This window comes from Ammospiza caudacuta, chromosome 1 (genome assembly GCF_027887145.1).
Source record: "Ammospiza caudacuta isolate bAmmCau1 chromosome 1, bAmmCau1.pri, whole genome shotgun sequence".
NCBI classification, from domain to species: Eukaryota; Metazoa; Chordata; class Aves; order Passeriformes; family Passerellidae; genus Ammospiza; species Ammospiza caudacuta.
This window is the reverse complement of record NC_080593.1, coordinates 16,115,793-16,141,102: the sequence shown is the minus strand read 5'-3', so window position 1 is coordinate 16,141,102 and position 25,310 is coordinate 16,115,793. Positions and strand designations below refer to the sequence as shown.

Below are 25,310 nucleotides of genomic sequence, written 5' to 3'. Positions count from 1 at the left end.
CTTCAGCATGTGACTTGCTGTGAGCACCAGGAAGGATTTAAACTCTGCAAACATCACTAATTATTTGACGTTTTTATAGAGACAAATCTATGCTTAATGTCACAGCCTGCAAGTGGGGCTGGTCTCTGTGCATGCACACCAATCCCTCCTCTGGGAATGGCTCCTGCAGGAGCAGGGTTCACACTCCAGACCAGATTTGAGGCTGCCATTGCATGTGACTTTGATGAGGACCAGATACAGCCATTTTCTCCAGCACACCTCACTCTGGGAGCATCATCCCCCTCACAGCCCCGCTCTGGACCAACCCACCTGCCCCTGGACCTGCTCAGGCTGCCCCTGTGGCCAAGCTGCCCCTGTGCTCAGGTGCCACGTGCTGCTGCCGTGCCAGGAGCTGTGGGTGCAGGTGAGCAGAGCAGTCACAGCAGCTCACCTCCTTCCTGGTGAGTCACCACGCCCCAGTATCTGTCAGCATGGCTGTGTATGGTGAGCAGCCTGAAGCAGCAGGGTGCACCCATGGCACTGGAACCAGCCACTCCCAAAGTCTGGCTGGAATTTCTTTTGGGCGTTGCTGATTTCGGTCAGCACACAATTTATAAAGACTTGTTTTCACCTTGCCCAACTTGTTAGCTTTAGATGGTAACAGTTTTAGAAATGGACCTTGCTGGACCTTTCCTGTAAGAAAAGAGAAGGCTGCTTGGGCTCCAAACAGTGATTTGGTGCCCTTGTGTTGGGAATTTGCAAAGTCCCTGGGCATGGGAGGCAAAGCAAAGCATAGGAAGCAAAAAAAGCCTTCATGGTGTCTGAGCCTGCCTTGGAAGCTGCTAGTACAGCTCCAAGGGAAGCTGTTCCCAGCCATGCCAATATTCCCAGCTTTGGCCATGCACAGCACCAGGCATCTCCCTATGTCCCAGTCCTTCCCAGACAGCCAATCTGGCCTTCCCAGCTGTGGCAGGGTCACAGTGACTCTTCCCCAGCTGCTCCTTTGCTTCTGCCAATCAGCCAGAGCAATTCACTATTTGCCCAAGGTCCCAACAAAGGGACTAATCCATGGCCAGAGGCTCCTTCTCCATTCCCATCAGCTCTGCACACAGGGAGTGCTGGCAAACTGTTTTGTACTGCTCCTGCAGCTTCTGTCAAACTTCCAAACATCAGGAAGCCTTGCTGAGGAGCGTCACAGTGATCTCAGTCCCAGGGTCACAGCTGAGATAAGAAACCTGCTAATCCCAGGAGAATAAAAGGCACATTTGACTCCCTAATTTCATCAGTGTTGTGATTTACCCTCAGCACGCAACCAAATACTCACTCCCTTCTGGCAGGATGAGGGAGAGAACTGAAATGGTACAAGTGAGAAAACTCATGGATTAGATAAACACAGCCCAAGGGTAAAACAATTGCTGTGCACATGAGCAAAGCAAAATGAGGATTTGATGTACCAGTTTCCATGGGTTGAAAGGTGTTCAGCCATCTCCAGGACAACAGAGCTCCATTATATATGTGATGGTGACTTGGTAAGACAAACATCATCACCCAGAATGTTTCCCCTCCTTCCCCCAGCTTTATTCACTGAGATTGACGTTGCATGGCCTGGAATATCCCTTGGGTCAGGAGGGATGTCCCAGCTGTGTCCCCTCCCAGCTCCTGCTGCACCCCTAACTCCTGCTTGTCCCTGGCAAGACAGTGAGAGAAGCAGAAAAGGCCTTGACACTGTGAGCCCCACTCAGCAACAACAGAAACATCCCTTGTTATCAACACCATTCCCAGCACAATGCTGAAACAGCTCTGAGCTGGGTACTGTGAAGAAAATTATCTCTACCCCAACCAAAACCAGCACAATCAGTTATTGTGAGCAGTGGGTTTCCCCTTGCACTTGTGTTTTCCTTTGCAGTTTAGCATGAGTCTCAGTATTCCCTCAAGAGAAAATGAAACTACACACCCAAAATCAACATAAACAGAGACAAATCCTTTGCAAAATCCCATGGTTCAGCACTGACCAGCCAGACCCTGGGACTTGTGCTACTAGCACAGGGTTTTCCCACCATCCATTTTCATTCCCTCCCCCTCACCTCCAGCCTCAGCTGCTGTGAGTACACAGCTGCTCAGGCAACCAGATTAGAGGAGTCATCTTCCCCCTCCCACGATATTTCTAACCCAGTTCATTTCCCTGACCTCATTCCCCAGGTGCTGGTATAAACAAGTGGACACAACACAGGGATCACTACTGTGGGATATGCTTGAGGGATGTGGGATGTTTGGGATGTGATGTATTGCTCCAGAGAGAAATTCCTGCTATGCTGCAGCCTAAGGCTCACCTGAGAAACAGTCCCCAGCTATTAGAAAGCTGACAGAGCTGGAAGCAATGCTTGGTGTTCAGCATACCTGAACAGCTGCTTGTTGGTTGTGTACCAGTCCTCTGAAGTGATAATTATCCTGAAGACCTCGTACTGTTCAGACATGTGGATGTATCTATAAAGAGCTATTGGTTAAGCCAGCCAAACCCTATTACTTATGTTTGGCAGTACACACACGGTAATTATTTTGGATAACCTGGTCACTTACTACTTTCTTAGTATGAAGCTATATAACAGCCAGAAATAAACCCAAATATGAAATAGTGAGCCTATATTAAACAGTGTCTCCAGTTGCAGATTTCCATGCTGAAACATTTAACTGGGTGGGGGAAAGGAGAATGGCATGACAGAAAAAAAAATAGAAGAAAAGTCAGTGTAACATTTTTAAAAAATGCAAAGCAAAGGTAAAAGACCCCTAGCAGGCTGCAATTTTGACATGATCTCATTGTTGAAGTATACAGGCATTTGAAAAGCATTTGCATAACCCCATGCAATTGTCTGGTAAGAATAAACACCTTAATTTTATAGAAAGGAAACTGGGGGAGAGATTATAAACCCACCTCCAGTTATGTGAAAAGCTGCTTCCTACTAATTCTATTAATCTCCTTAAAGATCAAAAGCTATCAGTAAAAGATCATAAAATTGAACACAGGTCTCTGAAACCAAAGGTGACCATCCAAACCATTATGTTATCCAAATCAATCATGTTTTCCTTAAGTTAGCCAAGGGAAAGTCTGATTCCTGAATATCCTGATCACTACAGTCAGTATAAATACTAAGAGGGCTCCCTCACACAGCTCTCCTCCAAGCAACTTGTTATCTAGAGATTTTGCACCAAGCACTAGAGCAAGTGGGTTATTCCCAACAGCATTTTTGGCAGCAATTAACATCAAGACTGAAGTGCTCCATGTTGTACACAACTACTGTGCATCATCCAGGCAGTCCATAAGGAATGTTGGGGTGTGAGAAGGAGATTCTGCCAGAAATACTTACCATCCATTACCAGAGTCCAAAATCCATCAGCAATCACCTTCACCCTACTTCCCAACAAGTGGGGTGATGCCTGCAGTGTACCTGGGCCATGGTAGGGGTCTTGGCCCAAATGCAGCTGCAGCCCCATGCTGTGTTTGAAGGTGAAGGAACAACAACCACATCTCAAGGCACTGAGCTGGATTTATTCACTTGACCATATCAGTATCAAACTAGAAATCATGTGTTTAAGACCATGTGTTAGAGAGGAGCAGCATTAAATAACAGACATGAAAAAGAGACTGTGCTTCAGAAAAGATTCAGTGTACAACATACACAGTATGCCATTTAACACAAATGCTTATAAAGAGTCATCCTAAGCATCAGAAAGAGTTTTATAAAAGTTTACGTTCTCATCCCATGGGATGTACAGAACTATGCAGTTTACATAGTTTTACTATCATCCAAAACATCATGTTTCAAATGTATGAGGCACAGCAAGAACAATATAATTCCATTTCCATAGGAACATAAACTCTGCTTGTCACTAATGACACACTTTCCAAACCATAGCACTCAGAGCAATTATACAAGTGTACAATTTTAAAGTATTAAAAAGCAAGAGTTAGGAGCCTGCCCACTGTTACCAATAGAGCATTAACATTTGATCTATCCTTGAAAACTATCATAGATACCCTTGCAGTAGTTGTAACATAGTAAGGAAGTCACTGTCATACTTTGCCAGGGTAACTTGTGCAAATCCCAAAGCTGACTGATACTGCCAGGGAAAGATTCCCTCGACCCACAGAGAAGGGGACAGCCTCCTTCTTAGCTCCCACTGCCCAGGAAAGATGCAAAGTTAAAACACATCTGCAAACAAGTGATAATCTGACCCTACAGATATTCTTAATTTTCATTAAGAATGCCTAGACGCTGACCAAATCTTAAAGACCAAGAATGACCAAGTCTTAAATACAAAAAAAGACTGAACCAGTATTTAACTGGTCAAAACAAGGACTTCTTTTTTCCTTTTTTTTCTGGGGGGTGGGAGGTGGCAGGAATGTATTTTCTAAGGACAGCTCAGAGAGACTGAATCTTACAGCCCACATGCTAAATTATATTATATTTTTTCCTGACATTATTTGCAAGCATATAATACAAGTTTTACAAAAGTGCAAGGCCCAGCACAGGAAGATATCCTGGATTAAGACATTCCCAGCAGCAGTGTTCTTTTTGCCATCTTCTTGTTGGTCAACCAGCAGACACACAAACATCACTGCTTGGGATCAGCTTATCAGACCCCCTAAGGGTTTAGCTTAATCATCTGTGCAATTAAACACTATTCACATTTGACAGCCTATAATGGCAATAGTTTTATGTACAAATTGGAAAATCAAGTCTTAAAACCAAGTTTGAAGAGGTAGAGGTCCATTTCTGACTCATCAACATAACATGTTACTGAGTCAGTCATATTCTAAGGCTGGTGGTCCCCTAACAATATTGAAGTAACCAGCTAGAGCTCCAAGGTCTATGTAGAGAGATCTTTGTCTCTTCAGCAGGTCTGACTCTTCCACGCTCCCATTACACAATGAGGAATCTAAAAAGAAAATAGAGAAACTATGTAATTACTGTAAAAATAGCTGTATCAGTCCATTTTCATATTTGTCAGTACTACTGGAATATTTTGCCTGTTATTTGATCTTATTAATATGTGGCTTAGAAAAATTTTCAGTACAACATAAGTCAAACCTCAAATAAAATAAAATCTAACAAGCCAACCCACAGTTCTAGGACAAAGAAAGAGAAGCAGTTTGCAACTGCAAACAGTGTGTTCAACTACTTAAAAAAAAAAGGTCTCCATCAGCTGGGACAGTTAGGCAGAGCTTTCTCATCCTCTGAGCTATAGTGCTAAAGGAGAGTTTGGTGCAAGCTTTCTGCCATCTGAGAATTCTGCTTCCTCAGAGGGAAATTTTTATCTAAACACAGGACATCATCTTTGTCTGGATGTGACAGTAGAGAACAAATACAGCACCATCCGTTTCAGATTTTTTATTCTTTTTAAATCAAGGTCTGAAAAGACAGATTTGGTTTGCAATGGCAGAATTCCCCTGAATACTTGTATAATGAGTGTCTTTGAGACTCAAGCACCTATAATAAAGTCCAAGTTTAATGATCCAATATTCTCTTCATTTTCAAAAGAATTGATTCAAATGGTCTGAGCTGGTCAAAGGATTGTGCATCCCCAAGGCAAAATCCAGAAGGTACAATGCCATTCTAAATTCAAAAACTGTGACTGATTTTTTTCAGTGAATTTGTTGCAACAATTATGCATTACAGTACCCAAAATTTTGCACAGATATCTTTTGAAATATTTATTCCAATTAAATGAACCACTTGTCTGGGAAGAGTCTTTCAATGCCTCTTGTCAGAACCCTCCTAATGTATTAAGTAAGTAGAAGAAAAGCATTTTGAAGCCTGTTGGCAGGTTGTTGGCACTAAATCTCACTTGGGCTTGAAAGGGCTGTTTCCTACCTAGTTTGTGTAGTATCCTTCATTAAGCACTGACTAATGCACAAAGGCAACAGCATTCTATCCCACAGTCATTTTTAGTTTTAAAACAAAGGGCTTGTACTGCTGATACTCAGCAACATTAGTTATGGCTTTGTGTGTGTGTTTTCCTTAAAAAGGCAAAAAGTGTTGGATTTGTTGGTGGTTGTTGGACTTTGTCATTGCTTACAAATCAAGGGTCCATAAAACATCTCTAGTACAGTGTCAAATTGAGTCCATTTGGGACAGCAATCTATACTTCATGAAGTGCCCTGAATGATTGCCATGCTTTTCCAAGAGCCAGTCCTTCAGGAGCTCACAGAAGTCAGGCTAGGTTCCTCCCCACTGGTCAATGGGCGTTTTACAGATCCTTGACCTCAGGGTCTGATCTCATCCGACTGGGATTTTCACTGGTCACTTTCCAGATGTGCTGTGAGTTTCGTTGGTTCCTTACCACTCACTCAAATCAAGATTTGACACAAAGTAAAGTCTACAAAGTGCAAGGCAGGTGAGGCTGATCCCAATACCTGTGATATTTTCTGGCAGCTGCAGATCCTTCCTGGCAAGAAGCCTTTTCCTTTCAAAGAGCGCCGAGTCCAGGCTCTGGCACCGTGGCTGCTCCTCCGGGGGTGGGTGCAAGGCCTCGTGCTTCAGCAGGTCAGCTGCAGACAGCCTGTGGTTAGGGTTCCTGTCCAGAGCTGCTTCCAGCAACTCTCTCATGGAAGTGCTGCAGTCCTCAGCAATATCCTCCAAAGGGGGAGCTTGCTTGTGTATCTGTTGGAATAAAAAAAGACCATGGAAACAGTTATTCCAAAAACAGTGAAAGAGGAAGTCATGGATAACCACATGAGTGGTCTGGGAATTCCCCAATTAGGACTCATCACCTCCCTAAGTAGGGCTGATCAACTAGAACAGAACATGCAACTACACAACACCCACTTTTTAAAAATCAGATTTTATAATAAATTTAAAAACTCAAAGAAACTTCAAGTAAGCCTAAAATCCAGTGCAATGCAAATTCACCAGATTTCTATACCACACTGGAAGAGTCAAAAAATCAAATCTGCCAGGCTCCAGTTTTTATCTGCAACTTCTAAGGAAAACAGACAAGTAGAAGACAGATGGGCTTGTTTCAATCAAGTCTCACAGTGATCTAACCCTGTCATTCCAGTAAACCCAAGGCCTGTAAATTGAAATACAAATCACAGAGACAACTCCAGCACAGTCTCTGTCTTCCCCTAAGAGAGCAAAACCCACTTCTTCTCCCTCCCTCCTTCCCTCCCTCCCTCCCTCCCCCGAAGCAAAAAGAATGATATCATCTCTGACAAATATTTTGATAGTTTTTATACAACTGGAGTTTTCTCAACAAGAGTACAGGAAGCCCTGCAGCTGATAGTGAGCTGGCTCTGCTAAGCACACTCACAATGTAGAGGTAGGAGGGGTATGCAGAACGAGGGTATCTGTTCACCCAGGGTGGGATGCCCGTTTGCATATGAATAATAGTAGCTCCCATGCTGTAGATGTCTGCTTTTGTTGTGTGGCCTCTGCAAAGGATAACTTCAGGGCTCATGTAAATCTGTGAAAAATAGCAAAAAAATAATAAAAGATTACTCAACAGGGGAAAACAACAACCAAAGATGACTCAATGGTATTTTGTGATCCTGGAAACCCCGCTCTGAAGGGATGCATAGTAGTGAACCTGCAAGAAACATTTGGGAAATAAGATTGGCTGTACTCATACGCAGAGTAGAACAAAGAGACAGTACCTGGACAAACTCATATTCCAGGTTTGGCCTCCTCAGACTGGCCATAGGTCAGTGGCTATGGGCTTTAGCTGAGCTGTGAGAGGCTGAGGTTCAAGCCATGGCTCTGCCTTGTTCAGATGAGTAGCAGAAGCCTCATCCCTCCACAGCAAAAGGAGCAGCCTGAATTGCCAGTTTGTTTTGTGGGGCACTGCTGAGACAGCTACATCCTGCTTGAACAATGGCTGGGCACGAGCTAAAGAGAGAGCGTGGACTACCCCAGGCTCAGATGGGGGTAGGAGTCCTCCCCTCAGCTCCCTGTTACACAGAATTCTACACAACCCTTCAGAGCAGAACTGACAGATATATGCCTGCCTGTCTTCTTTACTCCTCCTTCTTATCGACTAACCTGCACAATGGAGCATTATCCTGAGACATGGGATGATGAGGAACAAGCCAGGTCTAGGTAATGCATAAATTAAAAGTTAGGTGCTCTTTGCACCAGATTACCCCAGAGCACCTAGGAAGACAAGAATCCCCCTTCTAACCTTTTTCCAAACCAAAAATTCTAATATTTCTTGATGGAAACCAAAATAGTTTCCATCCAAATATTTCGCTGAACATTTGGATTTGCCAAGAGTCTAAAGAAGGATCTTGGAAGCTTCTGCCAGCAACAGGCAGCTCAGAGTGCAGCTGGAGGAGAACCAGACAGGCAGGATGCAGGAGGCACACCCTGCACAGCTCTGCCACTGCCACTGGCCTGGGGAGCAGGTTTCAACACCACATAGGCACAGCCCACAGCACACTGGGTTAGCAAGCTACCATATTTGCTTCTGGTTCCTACTTTTCCCTCACCCAATTTCCCTCTAAAGGATTCAAACAAACTTTAATTAGTTCAAGTCATCCTGACACAAAGAATCACATTAAAAGCCATTAACTCACACAAGGGCAGGAAGTTAAGTCATCACCACATGGTTTGACTCCTTATTATCACAGATTGAGAATGGCTGTAGGGCTCACCAGATTCCAAGGAAAAATTCCCAGTAAATTACATTCCCCATCTGCAAATAGAACTTGTGATTGGAAGTGCGTGCAAAGCCTCAGCAGGTGTCTGCAGCTGCTACTGACTTATCCATTGCTTTCCTCAGGGCTACAAGAGAATCAGTGGATCTGCACCCTCCACCTTTAAGTCTCATAAGGAGAAAAGAACAGAAGTTCTTATTTTGTAAAAAGAAGTCTTTGGCAAATACAGTGCAACTTGAGTGAAATCTACATAAGCAAGCAGCAGCTGCCTTCAAAAAAGAATGCTGGAACAAGATCCTGTCTGCAGTTAAGGTGAGAAAATGCTCAAGATGCACCTTGACTGCACAGTGACAAAAATCAAAAATGAGCTCCAAAGCTCTAATTTCAGACTGGTCTAAAGTCTGCTGTCACCAAAGCAGACAGCTCAAGCCATTAATAACTTCCCATTCTCATTCCTTCTGACTGGTGGGCTGGCACTTGCCTGCCAGTCAGACCAGTCACAGCCCAGCTAAAAACCAGTCCTTTCCTCATGCTGCACTAGTTTTAGTTTAGCATTCCTGAAAATGAATCATACCTTCCACACTCAATAAACTTTAGAGACAACTTTTTACCCTCAAATGGTTGTAACTGAAGCTTACATATTTTAACAAAGTGACAGAAGCATAACAGAAAGTGTAGCAACTGCCTAGGAAAAGTATTTCCTGCAGAGCAGTTTCATAACAACCACAGTTTAATGTTCTGCATGACTTGTACACAAAAGCAGGAACACCAGTTTTTTTCACACTACACCATCTAAACAAAATTTAACTGTCTTTCAATCCCCTTGGCCAGAAATGTAACTACTCATGTTTTATAAACACAAAGAAGATTCACTACATTCAGACTTCCTGTGCTATAGAAGTGAATAGAAATCCTAACTCCCAGAGAACATGCACAGGACAAAGGTTACTCCACCTGCCACTTCCCTCAAGGACACAAGTCCCTGCCAAGAGCAGATGTAAGAGAAACCAGCCAGCTCACTGGCACAATGCTGCTGGCAGGGACAGAGCCCCAGCCAGGGGTTGCACAATTTCATGCAGGAACAGCAGGACAACTGCACCACTTCATAAGGCTTCATAATATAGGGTGCAAAACTCAAGAGGACTTTGGAGAGTTAGATCTTACTTTGAAAAAAAAAAAATCATCAAGAAAGCCAGACTACAGAGGGCATTTGTGGGTGACAGGATTAAGCACTGTGGAGAGGAAGATGCCTAGAATGAAGACTGTGAGCAGAAAAACCTACATAAGCATTAGAAACATTAGCTGCAAGTCTTTCACTGGTATCTGAAAATCTCCTTTCCCAGTGTCTTTCCAAACTCATTTCTGGCTGCAATGCTGCAGCAGGATTGCTGCTCCCCTGAGACAGCAAACACCAAACATGGCTGTATTTCAGGGTTGGGGGATTATCAGCTTTCTGAGAACAGGACTGCAGGTGTTAAAGTGCATGGAATTCTCCTCCTATTAAATAAAAAGCTAAGTGGTTTTTCACTTGGCAAACACTGAAATGTTTTCACTTTCCACTTGTTCTTACTAACACAACCTTGGCCTGTACTTCAAGACCCAGAAGTGGATCCTCACTAGTCTGCTCCACAATCATGGAAACGTCCTGTTTACACACATTTCCATCACTGGGAAATACCCTACCAACTCATACCCACCACTGCTCTTATTAACAGCACACAAAACCCCCTTGAATAAACAAAAAGCCCCAAACCAAAGTAAAAACCCCACAAAGGTCATGCATGAAGTGCCAGAAAGCAGGCTGCTTCCAGTTCAGCAAGCATTTTAAGCTCTTAACTGCCCTGACTAGAAAGACAGTGAAAACAAATATTCAAGTGCTTTCTCAATCATCTTGAAAAAATAAACAAACAAACCTGACCTTCTGCGAAAGCTTGATTTATCCTCCCCTTGTAAAAAGTGAAATGTTTTTTGTCAGTTACACAGGGATTTCCTCTTTACACATGTGGAAGGCTATTAAAAGGGTAAGTGCAAACATCTCAGCTAAAGCATTTCCTGTAAACAATCTCCTCCAGCAACAGAGAGCACAAATGCCACATCTGCAGCAGCTGTCCAAGCTAATTGTTGTTGCTTGGTTGTTTGCTAAAACTCCAGCCCTGGAAACACCTCTGCAGGAATGCAGCCCAAGGGGTGTGCAGAATCAAAAAGTCACTGAGACCATTTAAAAGGACCCCATCTCCATTACTGTAATGTCTAAGCAATTTTACCAGATAATCATGAACCTTGCCATGCACAACCTCTGAAGAACCAAAGGGTTACATGTAGATGGGGAACAGAGCTTAGAAGGGCTAAGAGATGAAACCCAGACATCTGTACATTCGTGGTTTTGAAGGAGGAGGAATCCAAGTACGGTGTTGAACAGGTCACCCCAGTCCATAGTGAGTATCTCAGAAGAAATCTTTGCTAGAGCAAAGAACAGATTCCTGTTTGAAGTGTCTCTGATCACCGGCTGAAACATTGCAAACAACCCTCCTCAGAGTACTGCTTGACTTCAGTGAACAATTGCTAACAATTTAGACTGCAGAGAAAATGACATGGCTTTCAAAGCATTCCCTTCAGCAAGTTGAAAATAAAAATATAATTGAGACTCTATTAATATTTGTAAGTTTTTATAGGTTTTATAGTAACTATTTTACCCATGCTTCTAACCCTCCAGCTTCAAATTTGAGCCTAAACACCACAACCATAGGACTAATGCAATAAAAGGGCTTTTGTCCCTTCAGCTTCTTACCTCTGTTCCTCTAAGATCTTTGGGATAGTAAATGTCTTCAGTCATTTGAACACTTAGGCCAAAATCCACCAAAACAGCCTTAGTTGACATAAAGACAATGTTGCTCGCTAAAAGAAAACCAAAAATTACATCATTTAAGTGTCTGGCATGTTTGGTATTTATTTTACAACACTCCTGTTTCATTCAGATGCCTGCTTGAAAAGGGAGAGAAATTAGCACAACCACTCTCTACAGCAAATATCCCTCTGGCCAAAATAGGTCTGGTAATGATTTGGTTGGATTTTAAATTGTATCTTAAAAACAAACTGGCCTGGTTTATGTAAAAGAGCCAATGTTTTGTCATTTTCTTAGCTTAAAATTTTAAAAAAGACAAAGAGAGAAAACAGGTGAGGGTAGAGGAGGAAGGCAGAAGACTGGTAGGCACCACAGCACAGTGCTCTGAAGATGTTTAAGGGTCTCCAAGGTGGAGATCATGCTGCGCAGCTCTGGCTAGAAACAGCACAACTGTTGCTCACCAAGAGGTTTTTCTAGAGTAACAATTTAAGTGAAGACTGTAAACAGAGAGTAACCAGGATCCCTCCATAGCAGCCACACCAGTCACCTGCACTGGTCCGTGAGAGCAGCTCAGCATGACAACAGAGGACAGACAATGGCTGTAAAATTAAGAGAAGACTGAGCATTTCAAACTCCCTCAGAACTGCAGCAGTATCTAGGAGCTTAATTTACTTTCCTTCATAAAATTCTGCCTAAGGCACAGCTTTGTACTCAGAGGCTTTGTTTGCAGCTGCAATTCTGATCAAATATTTAAGAATGTAGTGCTCAGTGTGAGCCTTGAGAAATTCTTGTTTGCTGTTTCAGAAGATGTGGTAAAATGAAGTCTCCAAGTTACACAACAGAAACACATTTCCCTTACAGGAAACTGTGAGCCATTTTCTGTCTTGATAGTGCCTACCATGACCACCGAGTGGGAGGGCAGACTTGATTTCAGCAGTTCTGATTCCTGGAGCAATGCTTCACTCAGCTGCCTCCTTACCAGTGCTACAGACTGCGTAAATCTGTCATTTTAGGGATAACTTTGAAGATATGGATTTGAAACGTCCCATAATAGATCATCCAAAGGGCCACACTGCCACAGTGCAGTGGGACCATACCCTGGGACCATACCCAGCCCCAGCTGCAGCTCATTTTGGACTGAAGCTCCCTCAACCAAACAGCATGATGGTTTCACTGCTCTCCAACCAAGGGTTTAAAGGAGAGGCAGCACTGAACACCTCCCAAGAAACAGAATGTCTTCCTCCCCTTCCTTGTTCAGGGCATTTTTTACTCTCAATAAAATCCCCATCTTCTGTATCAGCAGAACAGACTCAACTGCAACTCAAAAGCAGCAGATGGAGTGAGGAAAAAATCAGAGGTTTTGGGAAAGTCTTTTCTATTAATTCCCCCTGGGGAGGGAAAACACACACTGCTCCCTGCTTGGAGGTTGTCTTGCCAGGCAGTGAGCATGGCTCCACCTCAGACCTGGTGTACCCAGCTCACCCTGGCACCAAACAGGCAGGAGCATGGCCAGGGCTCACCCCAGGCACCTCTGGGCAACCACATCTGCCCCAGGCAACCCCATCTGCCTCATCATCTGCCCTGCATCCACCAACATGGGGACAGGCTGGAAAAAGTGAAATACACTCATATCCACCACATTCACAATGGGCTGGTTCTCCTATTCACTACCTAGATGTAGTAGGCTTTGGGCTGCTTTGGTTTTTAGATTGTTTAATTAATGTCTTTGTTACTGCCAATTAAGATAAACCCATAAGAAAGACTCTTACTACAAATGAGATGGAAAAATTAAGGGGAAAAATAAGTAATTTTGTAGCTGTCAGAACCTCAAAGGCTTACATCCAAAGTACTGGCCCATACTAAATTAAAAAACCCAAAAACGCAAAACTGAGATAAAAATTTAGCAAATTCTAACAATCATCTTCTGTGAACTATTGGAATGCTTCAGTCTGAATACTTCTACTTTAAACCCCCAAGTTTAGCTAAATAAACTCACAGAGATGCATCTATCTGTGGGCCAAGATGGTACTGGGAGAAACAGCATTTAATACTAATTTAAATGTGTTGCATTACTTATGCAACACATTAAAATTGAATTTTAAAGCATTTCAATACCAGTGTATTTAATTTGGACTTAATATCAATATGTTTGATTATTTATAGATGTAATATCCAGAGATTTTAAAAAGCAAACATATATTAAAATTTTCTGTACTTGTTGAAAGAAAAAAAACAGCACAAATTATGTATTTACTTCTCAAGTGTCTCAGACTGAGGAACAGCCGTGTAGAAATGTGAAACCTAACAGAAGGTGCAAGATGAAGGTGAGCATGGAAACATTCAGAATGAATTTATATTAAGAGCAGGAAACTTCCAGCTGAACACAGACTGATAACTTCACTCTTTAGGTTTTTATTTAAATTGAGTTGCTCATGATGGCATAGGATCTACGACTTTCTAATTACCCTCTCTGCTGGAGTGAATTAATAAATAGTGTAAGTAACTATTACCTCCAGAACCCGGCCTGGCCATTTGTTAGGCATTATCCATCCCTCCCACTCAGGGATGTAGGGCTGTGTGCCCCAGCTCAGTCCCAGGGACTCTTCCCCCAGGCCCCAGCCCAGCCAGGAGCAGAAAGCACCCCAAGGAACCCCACAGACGTACGTTTGATATCATGGTGGATAATCCTCTTTGAGTGGAGAAAGTCAAGTCCTTTCAGAATATGCTTTGTCACCCAAATTATTTCAAACTCTCTCATAGGCCCACAGCTCTCCAGCTTTTCCATTACAGATCCTCCTTCTCCAGCTTCCATGAAGAGATGGATTGTCTCATCCCACAAAATAGCGCCGTATAATTCAGCAATGTTTTCATGACGGAAACATGCCTGTATTTCAACATCTGATGGTTTGAACTGCTCCACTGGGACCTAGGACATTGGAACAAAACCACAGTTATTCACAACAAAAACAAGTTATCCATGTGGACACTAATTAGCCTATAGAATAACAGAAAAGAAGGAAGTATAGCACTTGTATCCACTTGTTAAAATACTCAGCTGTACTTTGCTCCTGTGACTTTTCTTCCTTTGCAGCTGAGAGACATCCTGTTAGAAGTTGAGAGACATTTTGGAATCATGCCCAAATAAAAAGTGCAATCTTCCAGAAAAAGCAGTGTAGCAAGAGTTATTCCCGTCAAAATCCAGTGATTACGCAAAAGCTTTATGCAAACTTCCCGGTGAAGGAGATAAAATTCCCACTGCTTTTTCCATTAGCTTTGTGCACTCATCTGCACTACCAGAACTACACACCCACCTGACAGGTGGATCAGTGCTTGCAGTGCTCAGGCCCATTACTGACCTCAATTCAGTCCTTATCAGCACTGGTTTATGGCTTACAAGAAATGAAAGCTGCTTTGAAGGGAGTGCCAGCAGCACGATATTTCTTTAAAAAGTACTGACAGCAGATTGCTGAGACAATAAAAGCAGTGTTTGCTTACACACAGAAAAGCTACTACAGCTCTGTTTAGTTTTCTTCCCTTGGACTTGTGTCTGTGAACCAAATAAGAGGCTCATTTATTTCAAGGAGAAATACTGTTTGTGTTTTCAGAAATATTAGGATACTTTAATTCTGCAGTGGGTTATGAAGGAGCAGCAAACAATCTGTCCCCACGTGGATGCACAGGCTGCAGGGGAAGGACACAGAGCTGCCTGCCCAACTCTTTGACACACAGAATTAATACAGGTACTTATTAATGAGCTGGGGGATATAGAGCAATGTCTCAACTGAGCTTTTACTGGCTCTGAGTATTTACTGCTCAATTCCAAATAGTATGTTAAAAGGCACAGCTGAAAGAAAATGTTGGCTTGCATAAAAGTAGGACAGCGCTCAGCAGTTCTTTTGAGGCATCTCACAACCTTAACCCCATCAGTGCCCAAAACACAGTAGGAGTCGCACATACTGAGTTCTCAGGGACTTTAATGGCACTGGAGTAAACTGAAGTCTGAGCACCTCAGTTAAAGGACAAGAGCCTAAAACTTCTGCAGCAGCAGGGTTTTACTAGCTCCTTCAGCAGGGACAAGATCTCACTCTGATATTTCACCCCAGCAGGACAAGTAGAAAATCCACTCTGCACAACAGGCCATGTGCCAGTTCCACACACTTCTAGATAACTTTCAAAATGCTGAAACATTTGCAGCTTTAGAGCAAAAAAAATTAAACAAGCTAACAGAAGTGTATATTTTCTCCACCTTGTTCAAGCCAACAAAACCCAGATGATCATCAGCCAACAGTGGAATTTGATGCAGACATATTTGAAAATAGACCGTAAGTAGTATGTTATACAATATTTGCTCAGAGATAAAAGCACTGAGCTAACATACCAATTTGCATGCCATTCGTTTCTTGGTCTCTCTGTCTTGGGCTAAGTACACTTTCCCAAAAGCTCCCCGAGGAATAAAATCAGAACCAATATTCCTGTAAGTCAACTTCCATGGAAACAGGAGCACATCCGAGTCAATTTGATAGCGCCCGTTCTTGGGTGTGATCTGGGGAGTTAAATAAATAACAAAAAACCACAGTGAAGTTAACACCATTACAAATCTAATTTATTTTATATATATATATGGTGGGAAAACCCCATATCACTTATGTGTATGATGCACATGATCTGCTTAGCAGTCTTTATTTAGTAACACTAAATGGGAACAGCATGTGAGGTGTGGCATTCATTCACAGCCCAGGCATCCACGTTTCTCTCCAGTGACTAACTTATGAAGTGTAAGTTGCAATTAATTGTCTTGAAACAACAACAACAGCAGCTGGGTTAATGAAATTACCCACCTCTTGTTATTAGATTTACCTGCACATGTTTGTCCTTCCTGTAATCTGTTAACTTGTTATGCCACATACTTGTTACTCATAGGTTATCTTATACAATGTGAGCAAGAGTTTCAGCATTTCCTAATATCACATGTACTGCTAGGAGTTTAATTTCCCATCTTGTACTGGAGTTTCTGCTGCTTAGTAAAAGGTCAAAGAAGTCTGCCTTGATTTTACCAGCCACTTTCCTCTAGTTTTATACCATAGTTTAGAAAAGAAGAGTGGGAGTAACATTGCCTCCTCTAGGTGGGTAATGTTGGGAGCTTTGCTTCTTGTGTATCACCAACTAGGCAAAGAGGGATTCAGGGCACCTAGGTCAGTATCTTACTCTAAATCTTTTTCCCTAACAGTTCCCTCCCTCTGCACGTGACAGAGAGAGGCCAAACACCCAACTACAGCCATCAACTACTGCTTGATCCCTCATGTTGCTTCTTCAGTCTCTCAGCTACAAAATTAATAATATTTCCTATAAATATGCTTCTAATTATTTCAGCCAGTATCTGGAATATCATTAATCTCCTTACTGCTACTTTATCAAATTCTTGAAGAGATGTAAAATCACATCAAGAATATTTATCATTGCATGTCTGTCACACATACATGTCTGTCATGTCTGTCACACATTGCATGTCTGTCTCAAATACTCAGCTCTTCAGCAACTCTTTTTAAGATAACAGCATATCAGGAAGATTATTTGTTTTAGATTTCTATTTAAGGTGCAACATATTATCTTTCACTCTTAATCTACCTGCATGCTTTTCAATTAGGAAAGTACCTTCTTGACTGCTAAAATTGTCATTTGTGATTTGTGCTACACAAAATAAATTAATTCTTCTAAGTTCCTAAATCTGGGGAGGATAAGTTCTTAAACTTTGGCCAAAGGGGCATAGGGGGCTGTCCTTCAATAAAAAGTATTCTGCTTAGGATAGAGAGAGCAAGCCTTCCCTCTACTTATTAGAGCCAGGGTAAAGCAATTTGTACATGTCTAACAATCTGTACATCTTGCTTGCTGACTTCTGCACTTCAAAGGGTTGAAACTAATCCATATGGGTTACACCTTATCCTGGAAAGGAAGAGACGCTGAGCAGAGCTGATCTGGAGAGCAAGACAGCGACAACCACCACACTACTGATGTTTTCAGGAGGCTTTTAGGACTAGTTCCTAGCCTGACCCTGCGAACATTTGTCTGTGGCTGCAATGCATCTTTCAGTTCAGTTCTAACTAAAAGAAATCCAGCTTGTGCACTTCAAGACCCTTTGTGATGCAAGCCATGGTGCAGACAGTGAGGGTCACCAGGCAGTCAGAAACACTCCTGACCCCAACCAAATGCTGTGGGAATTTCCAGAGCAGTGCCCCTGCTGAAATGCATGCACAGGTAATACCCTGCCTGCAACCCTCAGTTGCATAATGGGATCATGTGCACCTAATAGTACTGGGTTCATACCAATTGTATGCATCTGTAGAAACAATATGCAAGCAAAACAACCATGAGTATGTAGAACAGTGCCTACCCTAAGCATAGGGAACATTTAATATTACTGAGTGTCATTTCAATGTTACAGAGTTGAAAAGTGATTGTTTTGCAATACTGCAATGCTCCCTCCAAATCAGAATAAAGCAATACCCTATGGTATTTTGCACCTAAGTAACCAGTAAGCCTCAAGCAACCAGTGTTTACATGATATACAGGATATTTAAGAAGATAGATGTAGAGTATCTTAGGAAAATACAGCAGCAACATCAACATGCATGAACAGAATTCCATTGCAACACTGATTGTTTCCAGAGCAACTGATCTTAAACAAAAGTTTAATGACACTAATATCTAGAGATGCTTGTAGAACACAAACAATTTTAGGGAAAAAATTAAAATTCCAAAACAACACATCTATGTACTTGAATTTAGGAGAGTGAGATATTACATAATATTGTAACTCTTAAAATCATACTTCATAGTATGTGCTTTTTCTCCTTAGATTACTACTATTGACATTTTGTGCAGATAGAGCAAATTTAGGAACTATATTGTCAGATCCTAGATCTTTATTCTTGGCAGTATGCATAATGAATATTTTACTAATGAATACAAGGCACTAGAAGACTCTTACTGTCTCCCAGACCTGTAAACCATTATAGTCCATCGAATCATAGATAGGCTTGGGTTGGAAGGACTCTTAAAGATCATCTAGCTGTAACTCCCCTATTATGGGAAGAGATGTCACCCACTAGGTCAGGTTGCTCAGGGCCCCATCCAGCCTTGCCTTGAACACTTCCAGGGATGGGGTATCCACAATTTCTCTGAACAGTCTGTTCCAGAGCCTTACCACCCTCAGAGTAAAGAAATCTTTACACTTTTAGTTTAAAATCATTCCTCCTTGTCCTATCACTACTCACCCTTCTAAAAAGTCACTCTCTCTCCTTTTTGTGCAAGTTGTGGATTTTATAAGCCCCATTTAAGTACCGAAAGGACAAAATGACTTGTAGATTTTGCTTTTTGACTGCTTGTCTCAAGTTTGTATTCAACACTGGGAAATGTTTTCTGACCTCCAGGGACACTAGGAGATAACAGAGTGGGTCCTTCTGAACAACAAACCTTTCTCCATAGCTGCCTGAGACTGCAGGGGCTAGACTTGATAGGCTCAGAGATCCCTTCCAGCCCCAGGGTTGCACAGGAAACCCCAGCCTGTTACTTCTGGAGCTGAGCTTTATTTAGAATCATTAAAAACTTCTAATTCCTACAGTCTATGAAATGCCAAGTAGAAGGAAAACAGATGTACATACCATATTCAAGAGGATTCCAGATTCCTGTTGTCTGCATCCTTTAAACTGCTTTGCAGTGTTAGACACCTGATTGGCAAAAGCAAGCAGGTCTTCCACAGTCCCGTATTTGACAGAGGACATCAAAGAGACCTCCCCTTCACAAAACAGCAATGATTCTGCACGTTCATCATTTTGATTTGCCTCTTCACACATGGTAATTAAACTGTCTTCATAGACTGCAATGTCTTCACCTGGATAATGGTTTTCCATGATGGCTATCACCTCAGACATATTTAGATCAGCTAGGAACAAGTCAATCTCCTCTTTGCTATCACTACCTGTGCTCATATACTCCATTACTGTCCAATTTGCAAAATCACTCCTGGAAAAAAAAGAAACAAACTTGAAAACACTTTTCACCTACACTTATTTTAGCAGTAAGAATGAAAAGGAGTTATCAGAAGTGACCAGCAGCTCATCATTATCCAGATTTAACATTAATAACTTGTATTATGAAGAAAATCATAATTAGGATCCTGGGCAAAGACAAAACAGAGACATATTTGCTAGTCAAATTTATTTAGAAGTTACTAGTTAACCTCCCCTGTCACTCACTCTCAGAATTTTTTATGATAAAGCTTTCCCTAAGAGGAACAGGTACAGTAAGAATACATCACTGTGAAAGATATGCAAAAATGAAGGAGCACCATCAATACAAACAAAGGAATTCATTGTTTAGAAAAGAATGACAAAGAGAGATATTAACATTCTCATTTAGGTATGTTTAAGTTTGTATTGACAATTTATGTGATGTATCCAGAAAGAAGGAAAGGTCACAAAGAAGGTCATTCCACTAGTAATAGGCACCTGTTAGTATCATTGTACAGTGCACAATTGTCACCACCTGAGATACAAGATCCATATTTTTCTTGCAATTAACTGATCAGAACTAGACTTGAACTGAAATTTTCACCCTGACTTTCAGAAGAAAGTCAGAAACTGAGCTATCATAAAAGCAATGAGCTTTTGAAGTGGTTTCCAACACTTTGTTCTGTTCCCACTAATCCTAACAATAACTTTTTAGGTTACTGTTGCAACTATTTTGCTGGGATGGATTTACAGCAAGCTGGGTTCAACTTCCCCAAAAGTTCCTTTCTATTCCAGAGAGTTACATATTCTAGTTAAAAATGTATGCATGGTCAGTCATTAAAATACTGACACATATAGTTTCCAACACATAAATGTCAAGAGCACTTACCTTGTATTTAACCTGATTACATCACTCAAAACCATTTAAAAAGGTCTCAATAGAATCCCTGAAGTCATCACGTTTTTCTGAACCCGTATTTACCACTGATGATAATTTCACAGAGTTCTGTGGCAGTCTATTAAAAAAAGCAAAACAAATAAAGCCATTGCATACCAGCTCAAGCAGAAGGACTGGTTTGTACTCATATGTACTCATTTGCTTCACGGAAAGAAGAGCTAGTAATCACAAGGCTGAGATAACAGGGGATTTTTCTGCAGAAAACAATGACAACTCAAGAAAGAATCAAGCTACTGTATCATCCAGATTTCCAAGTAGTAGTGAAAAATAGTTTTTCCATGGTTAGGTCCTGAGTTTTATTCTCTCTGTCTCATGCTTGCTTAAGCAAAGAGTAGGACCTCCTTTTCCTTTAGCAGAACTGACTACAGCATGCCCTCTTTAGAGAGCTCTCACTTCCCTTTTTCGTAATCCACTGCACCATCTATTTTGGGCAAAAGATAACAACTAGGCAAAAAGACACTTTAAAAAAAAAAAGGGAAAACGAAAAACAGCAAACACAACCTTATCTCAAGGACAAGCAGCAGACTCGGTCCCCTGAGGCCATGGAGCAATGTGTTTACCCAGGTACAGTTTCTGGTTATGATCACTATCTTTCTTACCCGCACCACAAGGACGTAGAAGCTTTGTGGCACATATTTCTCATGGGTTAGAGTATTTACGTCAGCTCTAGTGTGAAGAAAACCAAGTAAAATGACGTGTCTGAGTTGGCAAAGAAGTCTGACCACGTGCTGAAAATTCAAAAGGCAGGAGAGGAGGGCAGGTGCAGCATCAGAAAAGGGAAACGGAGTGTCTGTTCCTTTTCAAACTCAGACCCAAACCTGAGAGTGCTGGTGGCAGAGCAGTGCTCTGCCAGCCCCCATTCCCCAAGATGGGCACAGTGACTTTCACCAGCACTCTACACCAGTTCACCCAGCCCTGATCAACCCACAGCCCAGCACAAGGGCAGCCAGGTTGGAAACTTTGTGGTCACTAGCACTACTTGATGGAGGAGGCCCCAGGCTTTGTATCCTGGCTGCTCAGAGAGATCACAGAAAGGAAAAGATGCTGTGGGTGTTTTCTAGCCCCTATCACCTCAACTTGCTCCATGACCAAGCTATAGGCTGTTAACAAAGCCTGAACGTGGTTATTTTTCAATAGAAATGAGATTTTTATTTTTCCCCAGATCAGGACTTATATTCATTGGTTTGTTGGTTTTTAGGGTTCTTTTTTTTTGTCTGTTTTTTTTTTTTTTTTTCCATTTAATGCTGAATTAGTGGGGTTCAAATGAAAAGAAACAGTGCTGTCATAAAAGGAACCAAGAGACCTCATGTGTAAAGTCAGGTAAAGTTACAAACTAGTCCTGAGGGACTTTCTGAAGAAAAACATGAGCCTCTAGATGCTCTGGTCTTTTGTGGATAAAGACAAATACGTGCCACAGTTTAATTTACTCCCTGACAGCATTTTCATGCACAAAGCATCTGTACAGATTAGACCAAATGTAGCTTTCTGGAAGTGCCAGCTCTGCTTCATTCCTCAAAATGTTCCCAAACTGGAGCACAATACTAATAATACTCTTGGCAGTTTCACGATTACTCAAAAAGTTCTGAATAACATGAAGACATGCCTATAATCTGCATATTCTCAGTTCTTTTACTGCTTGACAAAAGCTGCAAACCCTTCACCTTTGCAACTACCTGAAAGGAAGAGGTAGTGAGGTGGGAGCTGGTCTCTTATCCCAAATAACAAATGATGGAAAAAGGGGAAATGTCTTCAAGTTGTGCCAGGAGAGGCTGAATATTAGGAAAAATTTCTTCACTAAAAGAGTTGTCAAACACTGGAACAGGCTGCCCAGGGAAGTGGTGGAATCAGCATCCCAGGGGGGATTAAAAAAACATACATGTAGACATGACTCTGTTTAGTGGTGGGCTTGACAGTGCTGGGTTGGACTTGATAATTTTACAGATCTTTTCCAACCTAAATGATTTTATTTCTCCCTATATCTAGCAAATTCTAATCACTAAATGTTTACACAATAAAAGCAGTGTCTAGACTACAAAAGTATTATACTTCCTCTACAGACTAAAAAAAAAAAAAAGGTCCATTTTCCAATGGGGAATTCCTCCTATTGATCTCTAAAATTCTGCACTAGTATCAGTGGTGGGCACTCATGTAGTATTCTAAATAATCCTACATAATCTAGATTAATGAAGAAATTACATCAGTAAGTATGCTTTACTTAGATTTGCAGCTAAAAAAACTGGGTTTACCTGCAGTGGAAAAATAAAACTGCATGCAAGCACTTAAGTCAGTTGCTAAAGCACAAGACTCTTTCTCCAGTTTTGCCAATATTTCAACATCACCACATGAGTAATTTGTAAGTCAAAGGTTTATTTCTCTAGTCTCTGCGTAGCTTTCCAACCCCTTTTGCCTAGGAAGTGTGCTGCCAGAGACTACTCTTATATCCATATTAAATAAGAGTAGCTGGATCCCAGACTTCTGAGCCCCTGCGAGACTTTCTGTGCATCAAAGGTCAATGATGGAAAAAATTGAACAAAATCTACAATAAAAATAAAATTTAAAAACCAAGACCACACAGACAAAAAACCTCAACACCCCTTACCCCCCCCCCCCCCCAAAAAAAAAGCTAGCCACTACCTGCACAGACTGGCTCAACACAATCATACACCCATAATAAAGATCTCTTGTGCTGCTTTTAGAGAATAATTTTCTGGTCTAAGTGACAAGTGACTACACACTAGAAACGAAAAAAAGTCCTTATTTACTTTTAAGAAAACTTTTCAACAGAACTTGAAAAACACAATCCCTCTGAAAAGAAACTTCTACCGTTAAGAAACAAGAAATATCAACAATTTCAATTTCAGCAACATTTCACATATTCACTTGGAATAAGAAAACCCGCGACCCTCCCGGCGCTGGCAGCAGCAGCAGAGCCCAGCCCCAGCCCCTTCCTGCCCTGCAGCCCCGGGGACAGGGCAGGTGCCGCAGCCCCGCCGGCTACCCCGGCACACGGCTCGGGAGGCCGAGGGCAGCCGGGAGGGAGCCCGAACGCGGCAGCGCAGCCCCGTCCGCTCCCGTCCCGTCCCGTCCCGTCCCGTCCCGTCCCGTCCCGCTCCGCTCCATCCCGCCGGGGCCCCCCTGCCCTGCCGGCCCCGCTCACCCCGGCGCTCCGGAGAGCCGCGCCGCCGTCCGCCCGCAGCCGCGCCGCTCCGCCGGTGCCGCGGAGCTCCGGGGGCGGGCAAGGGCGCAGGTAGCACCGCCCGCCCCTCCGAGGGTGGGGGACCGGGCCGGCCCCGGCGCCGCTTTCTATTTCGGTTTCCCGGCGGGAGCAAGCGCTGCGCTATCCCAGCCCGGCCTCAAGCCCGGCCAGCGACCGCCTCCTGCTCCATCGGCAATGGCCTGTCCCCGGCGGTGGCACCGGGAAATCCCTTCCCCACACCTCATGTTTCCATGCGCACCTAGAGGGCGTCACCAGCGTCCCACGAGCTTAAACATTGTCTGAATTAAACTTCAGCTGACACGCGGGTGGAATTTAGGACAACAACGTCAAGAATTTGTTAGTGGCAGTAGTATTAAAGTACTCCGGGACACAGTGTGAGTTGGGTAACTGCTAAAATTGGGTACGACTACTTATTACTCATTTCTTATCCATAAGGAAGAAATTCTTGCAAAACTGTGCTGCCCAATAGCTCCTCTTCAGTCAGTTCGTTTTTCAGGAGACAAGTAGCACCTTTAACACAACCAGCTGCCACAGCACTAGGAGCTGATGAGCTGAATCTGTCTCAAGGTGTCAAGAGACCCAAGATGGATTTTTAGTTCATTATTTGCAGGGTAATGACTATTTGCTTACTGAAGTCAATGGCAAAACCATCATTATAAAGTTTCGGGACAAACATGCACCTTAGGCTTCAGTGTTTATTAGTAGTTCATACAACTCCTTTTCTCTTTATATTATCAAGATGCCCTGACTACCTTGTTTAAATGGTTTATGTTTGCTGCCTCTCCTGGGACATTCACAATTGTCCAAAGTATGTCACAAATGACATTCTGGAATGTGCAAGGGTTTAGACTCGCTATAGGATTTTCTTTTCCTTAGCATCTTAACTATGTATATGGAACCCTGCTAGCAGAGTTAACCTTTGCTCATACACGGTTTCTTTTCCACACTACACAGAAGTTAAATACTTCGGCAAGCCTCTATAAGGAAGGAGGTGTCTTCTTTATTGAGTTTGACTTTGTTCAATTGCACCACCCAGTGCATTTGCTATAAAAAAAGCCCAAACCAACAACAACAAGAAAACTGGGGAAAAAAAAAAAAAGGCAAGAAAGCTGAAGATGATTATAGAAAGAAAAAAGAGAGGAAGGACTGAAGATAAATGAGGCTATAGGAGAGGCCAGACGAAGGAGAGGGCAGATTTGGCAGCACCCTGAAAGTGGGAGGTTAAGGAGGCTGAGTAACACATCCTTAACCTGCAGCAGCTCTCACGCTAGGGCACTTTGGGTATCCTCTTTCAGGAACTTGCTTGTGCTATTGGTTTTTCCAAACCCACAATTAATTTTAATGAAACCCTTTTCTATTTTTAGACCAACTTCAAAGAGGGAAAGAGGAGGAGGTCCTCTCTCCACATCAATGAATCTAGGCAGGACAAGTCTTAGGATTCCAAAGGAAGCTTGCCATGGAGACATGGAGGAAACACAAGTTTGTACTCCATGGCATGCATAAGTAGGATCTAAATTGAAATGCTCTATTTTAAAAGCAATCTACTCTCTGTCTTAATGATCATCCTAGAATACAAAACCAAAATAATTTGGTCATAGCAATTACTTACAGACCCTGACATACTGGGAGGCTGCCACAAATATATACAGTACTGCACT

At 42.4% G+C, this 25,310-nt stretch overlaps 1 protein-coding gene across 1 annotated transcript; it reads right to left on the bottom strand.

Moving 5' to 3' along the window:
- Positions 1-3,540: 3,540 nt before the first annotated feature.
- On the bottom strand, positions 3,541-23,738 carry MAP3K8 (mitogen-activated protein kinase kinase kinase 8). The gene is made up of 9 exons (XM_058813609.1): positions 23,593-23,738; positions 20,367-20,493; positions 19,130-19,490; positions 15,850-16,014; positions 14,136-14,397; positions 11,418-11,524; positions 7,288-7,440; positions 6,392-6,638; positions 3,541-4,914 (listed from the first exon to the last, which is right to left on the bottom strand). The coding sequence occupies exons 2-9, from the start codon at positions 20,399-20,401 to the stop codon at positions 4,781-4,783; spliced, it is 1,464 nt and encodes a 487-aa protein (XP_058669592.1). The 5' UTR covers positions 20,402-20,493; positions 23,593-23,738; the 3' UTR covers positions 3,541-4,780.
- Between the last annotated feature and the right edge of the window lie 1,572 nt (positions 23,739-25,310).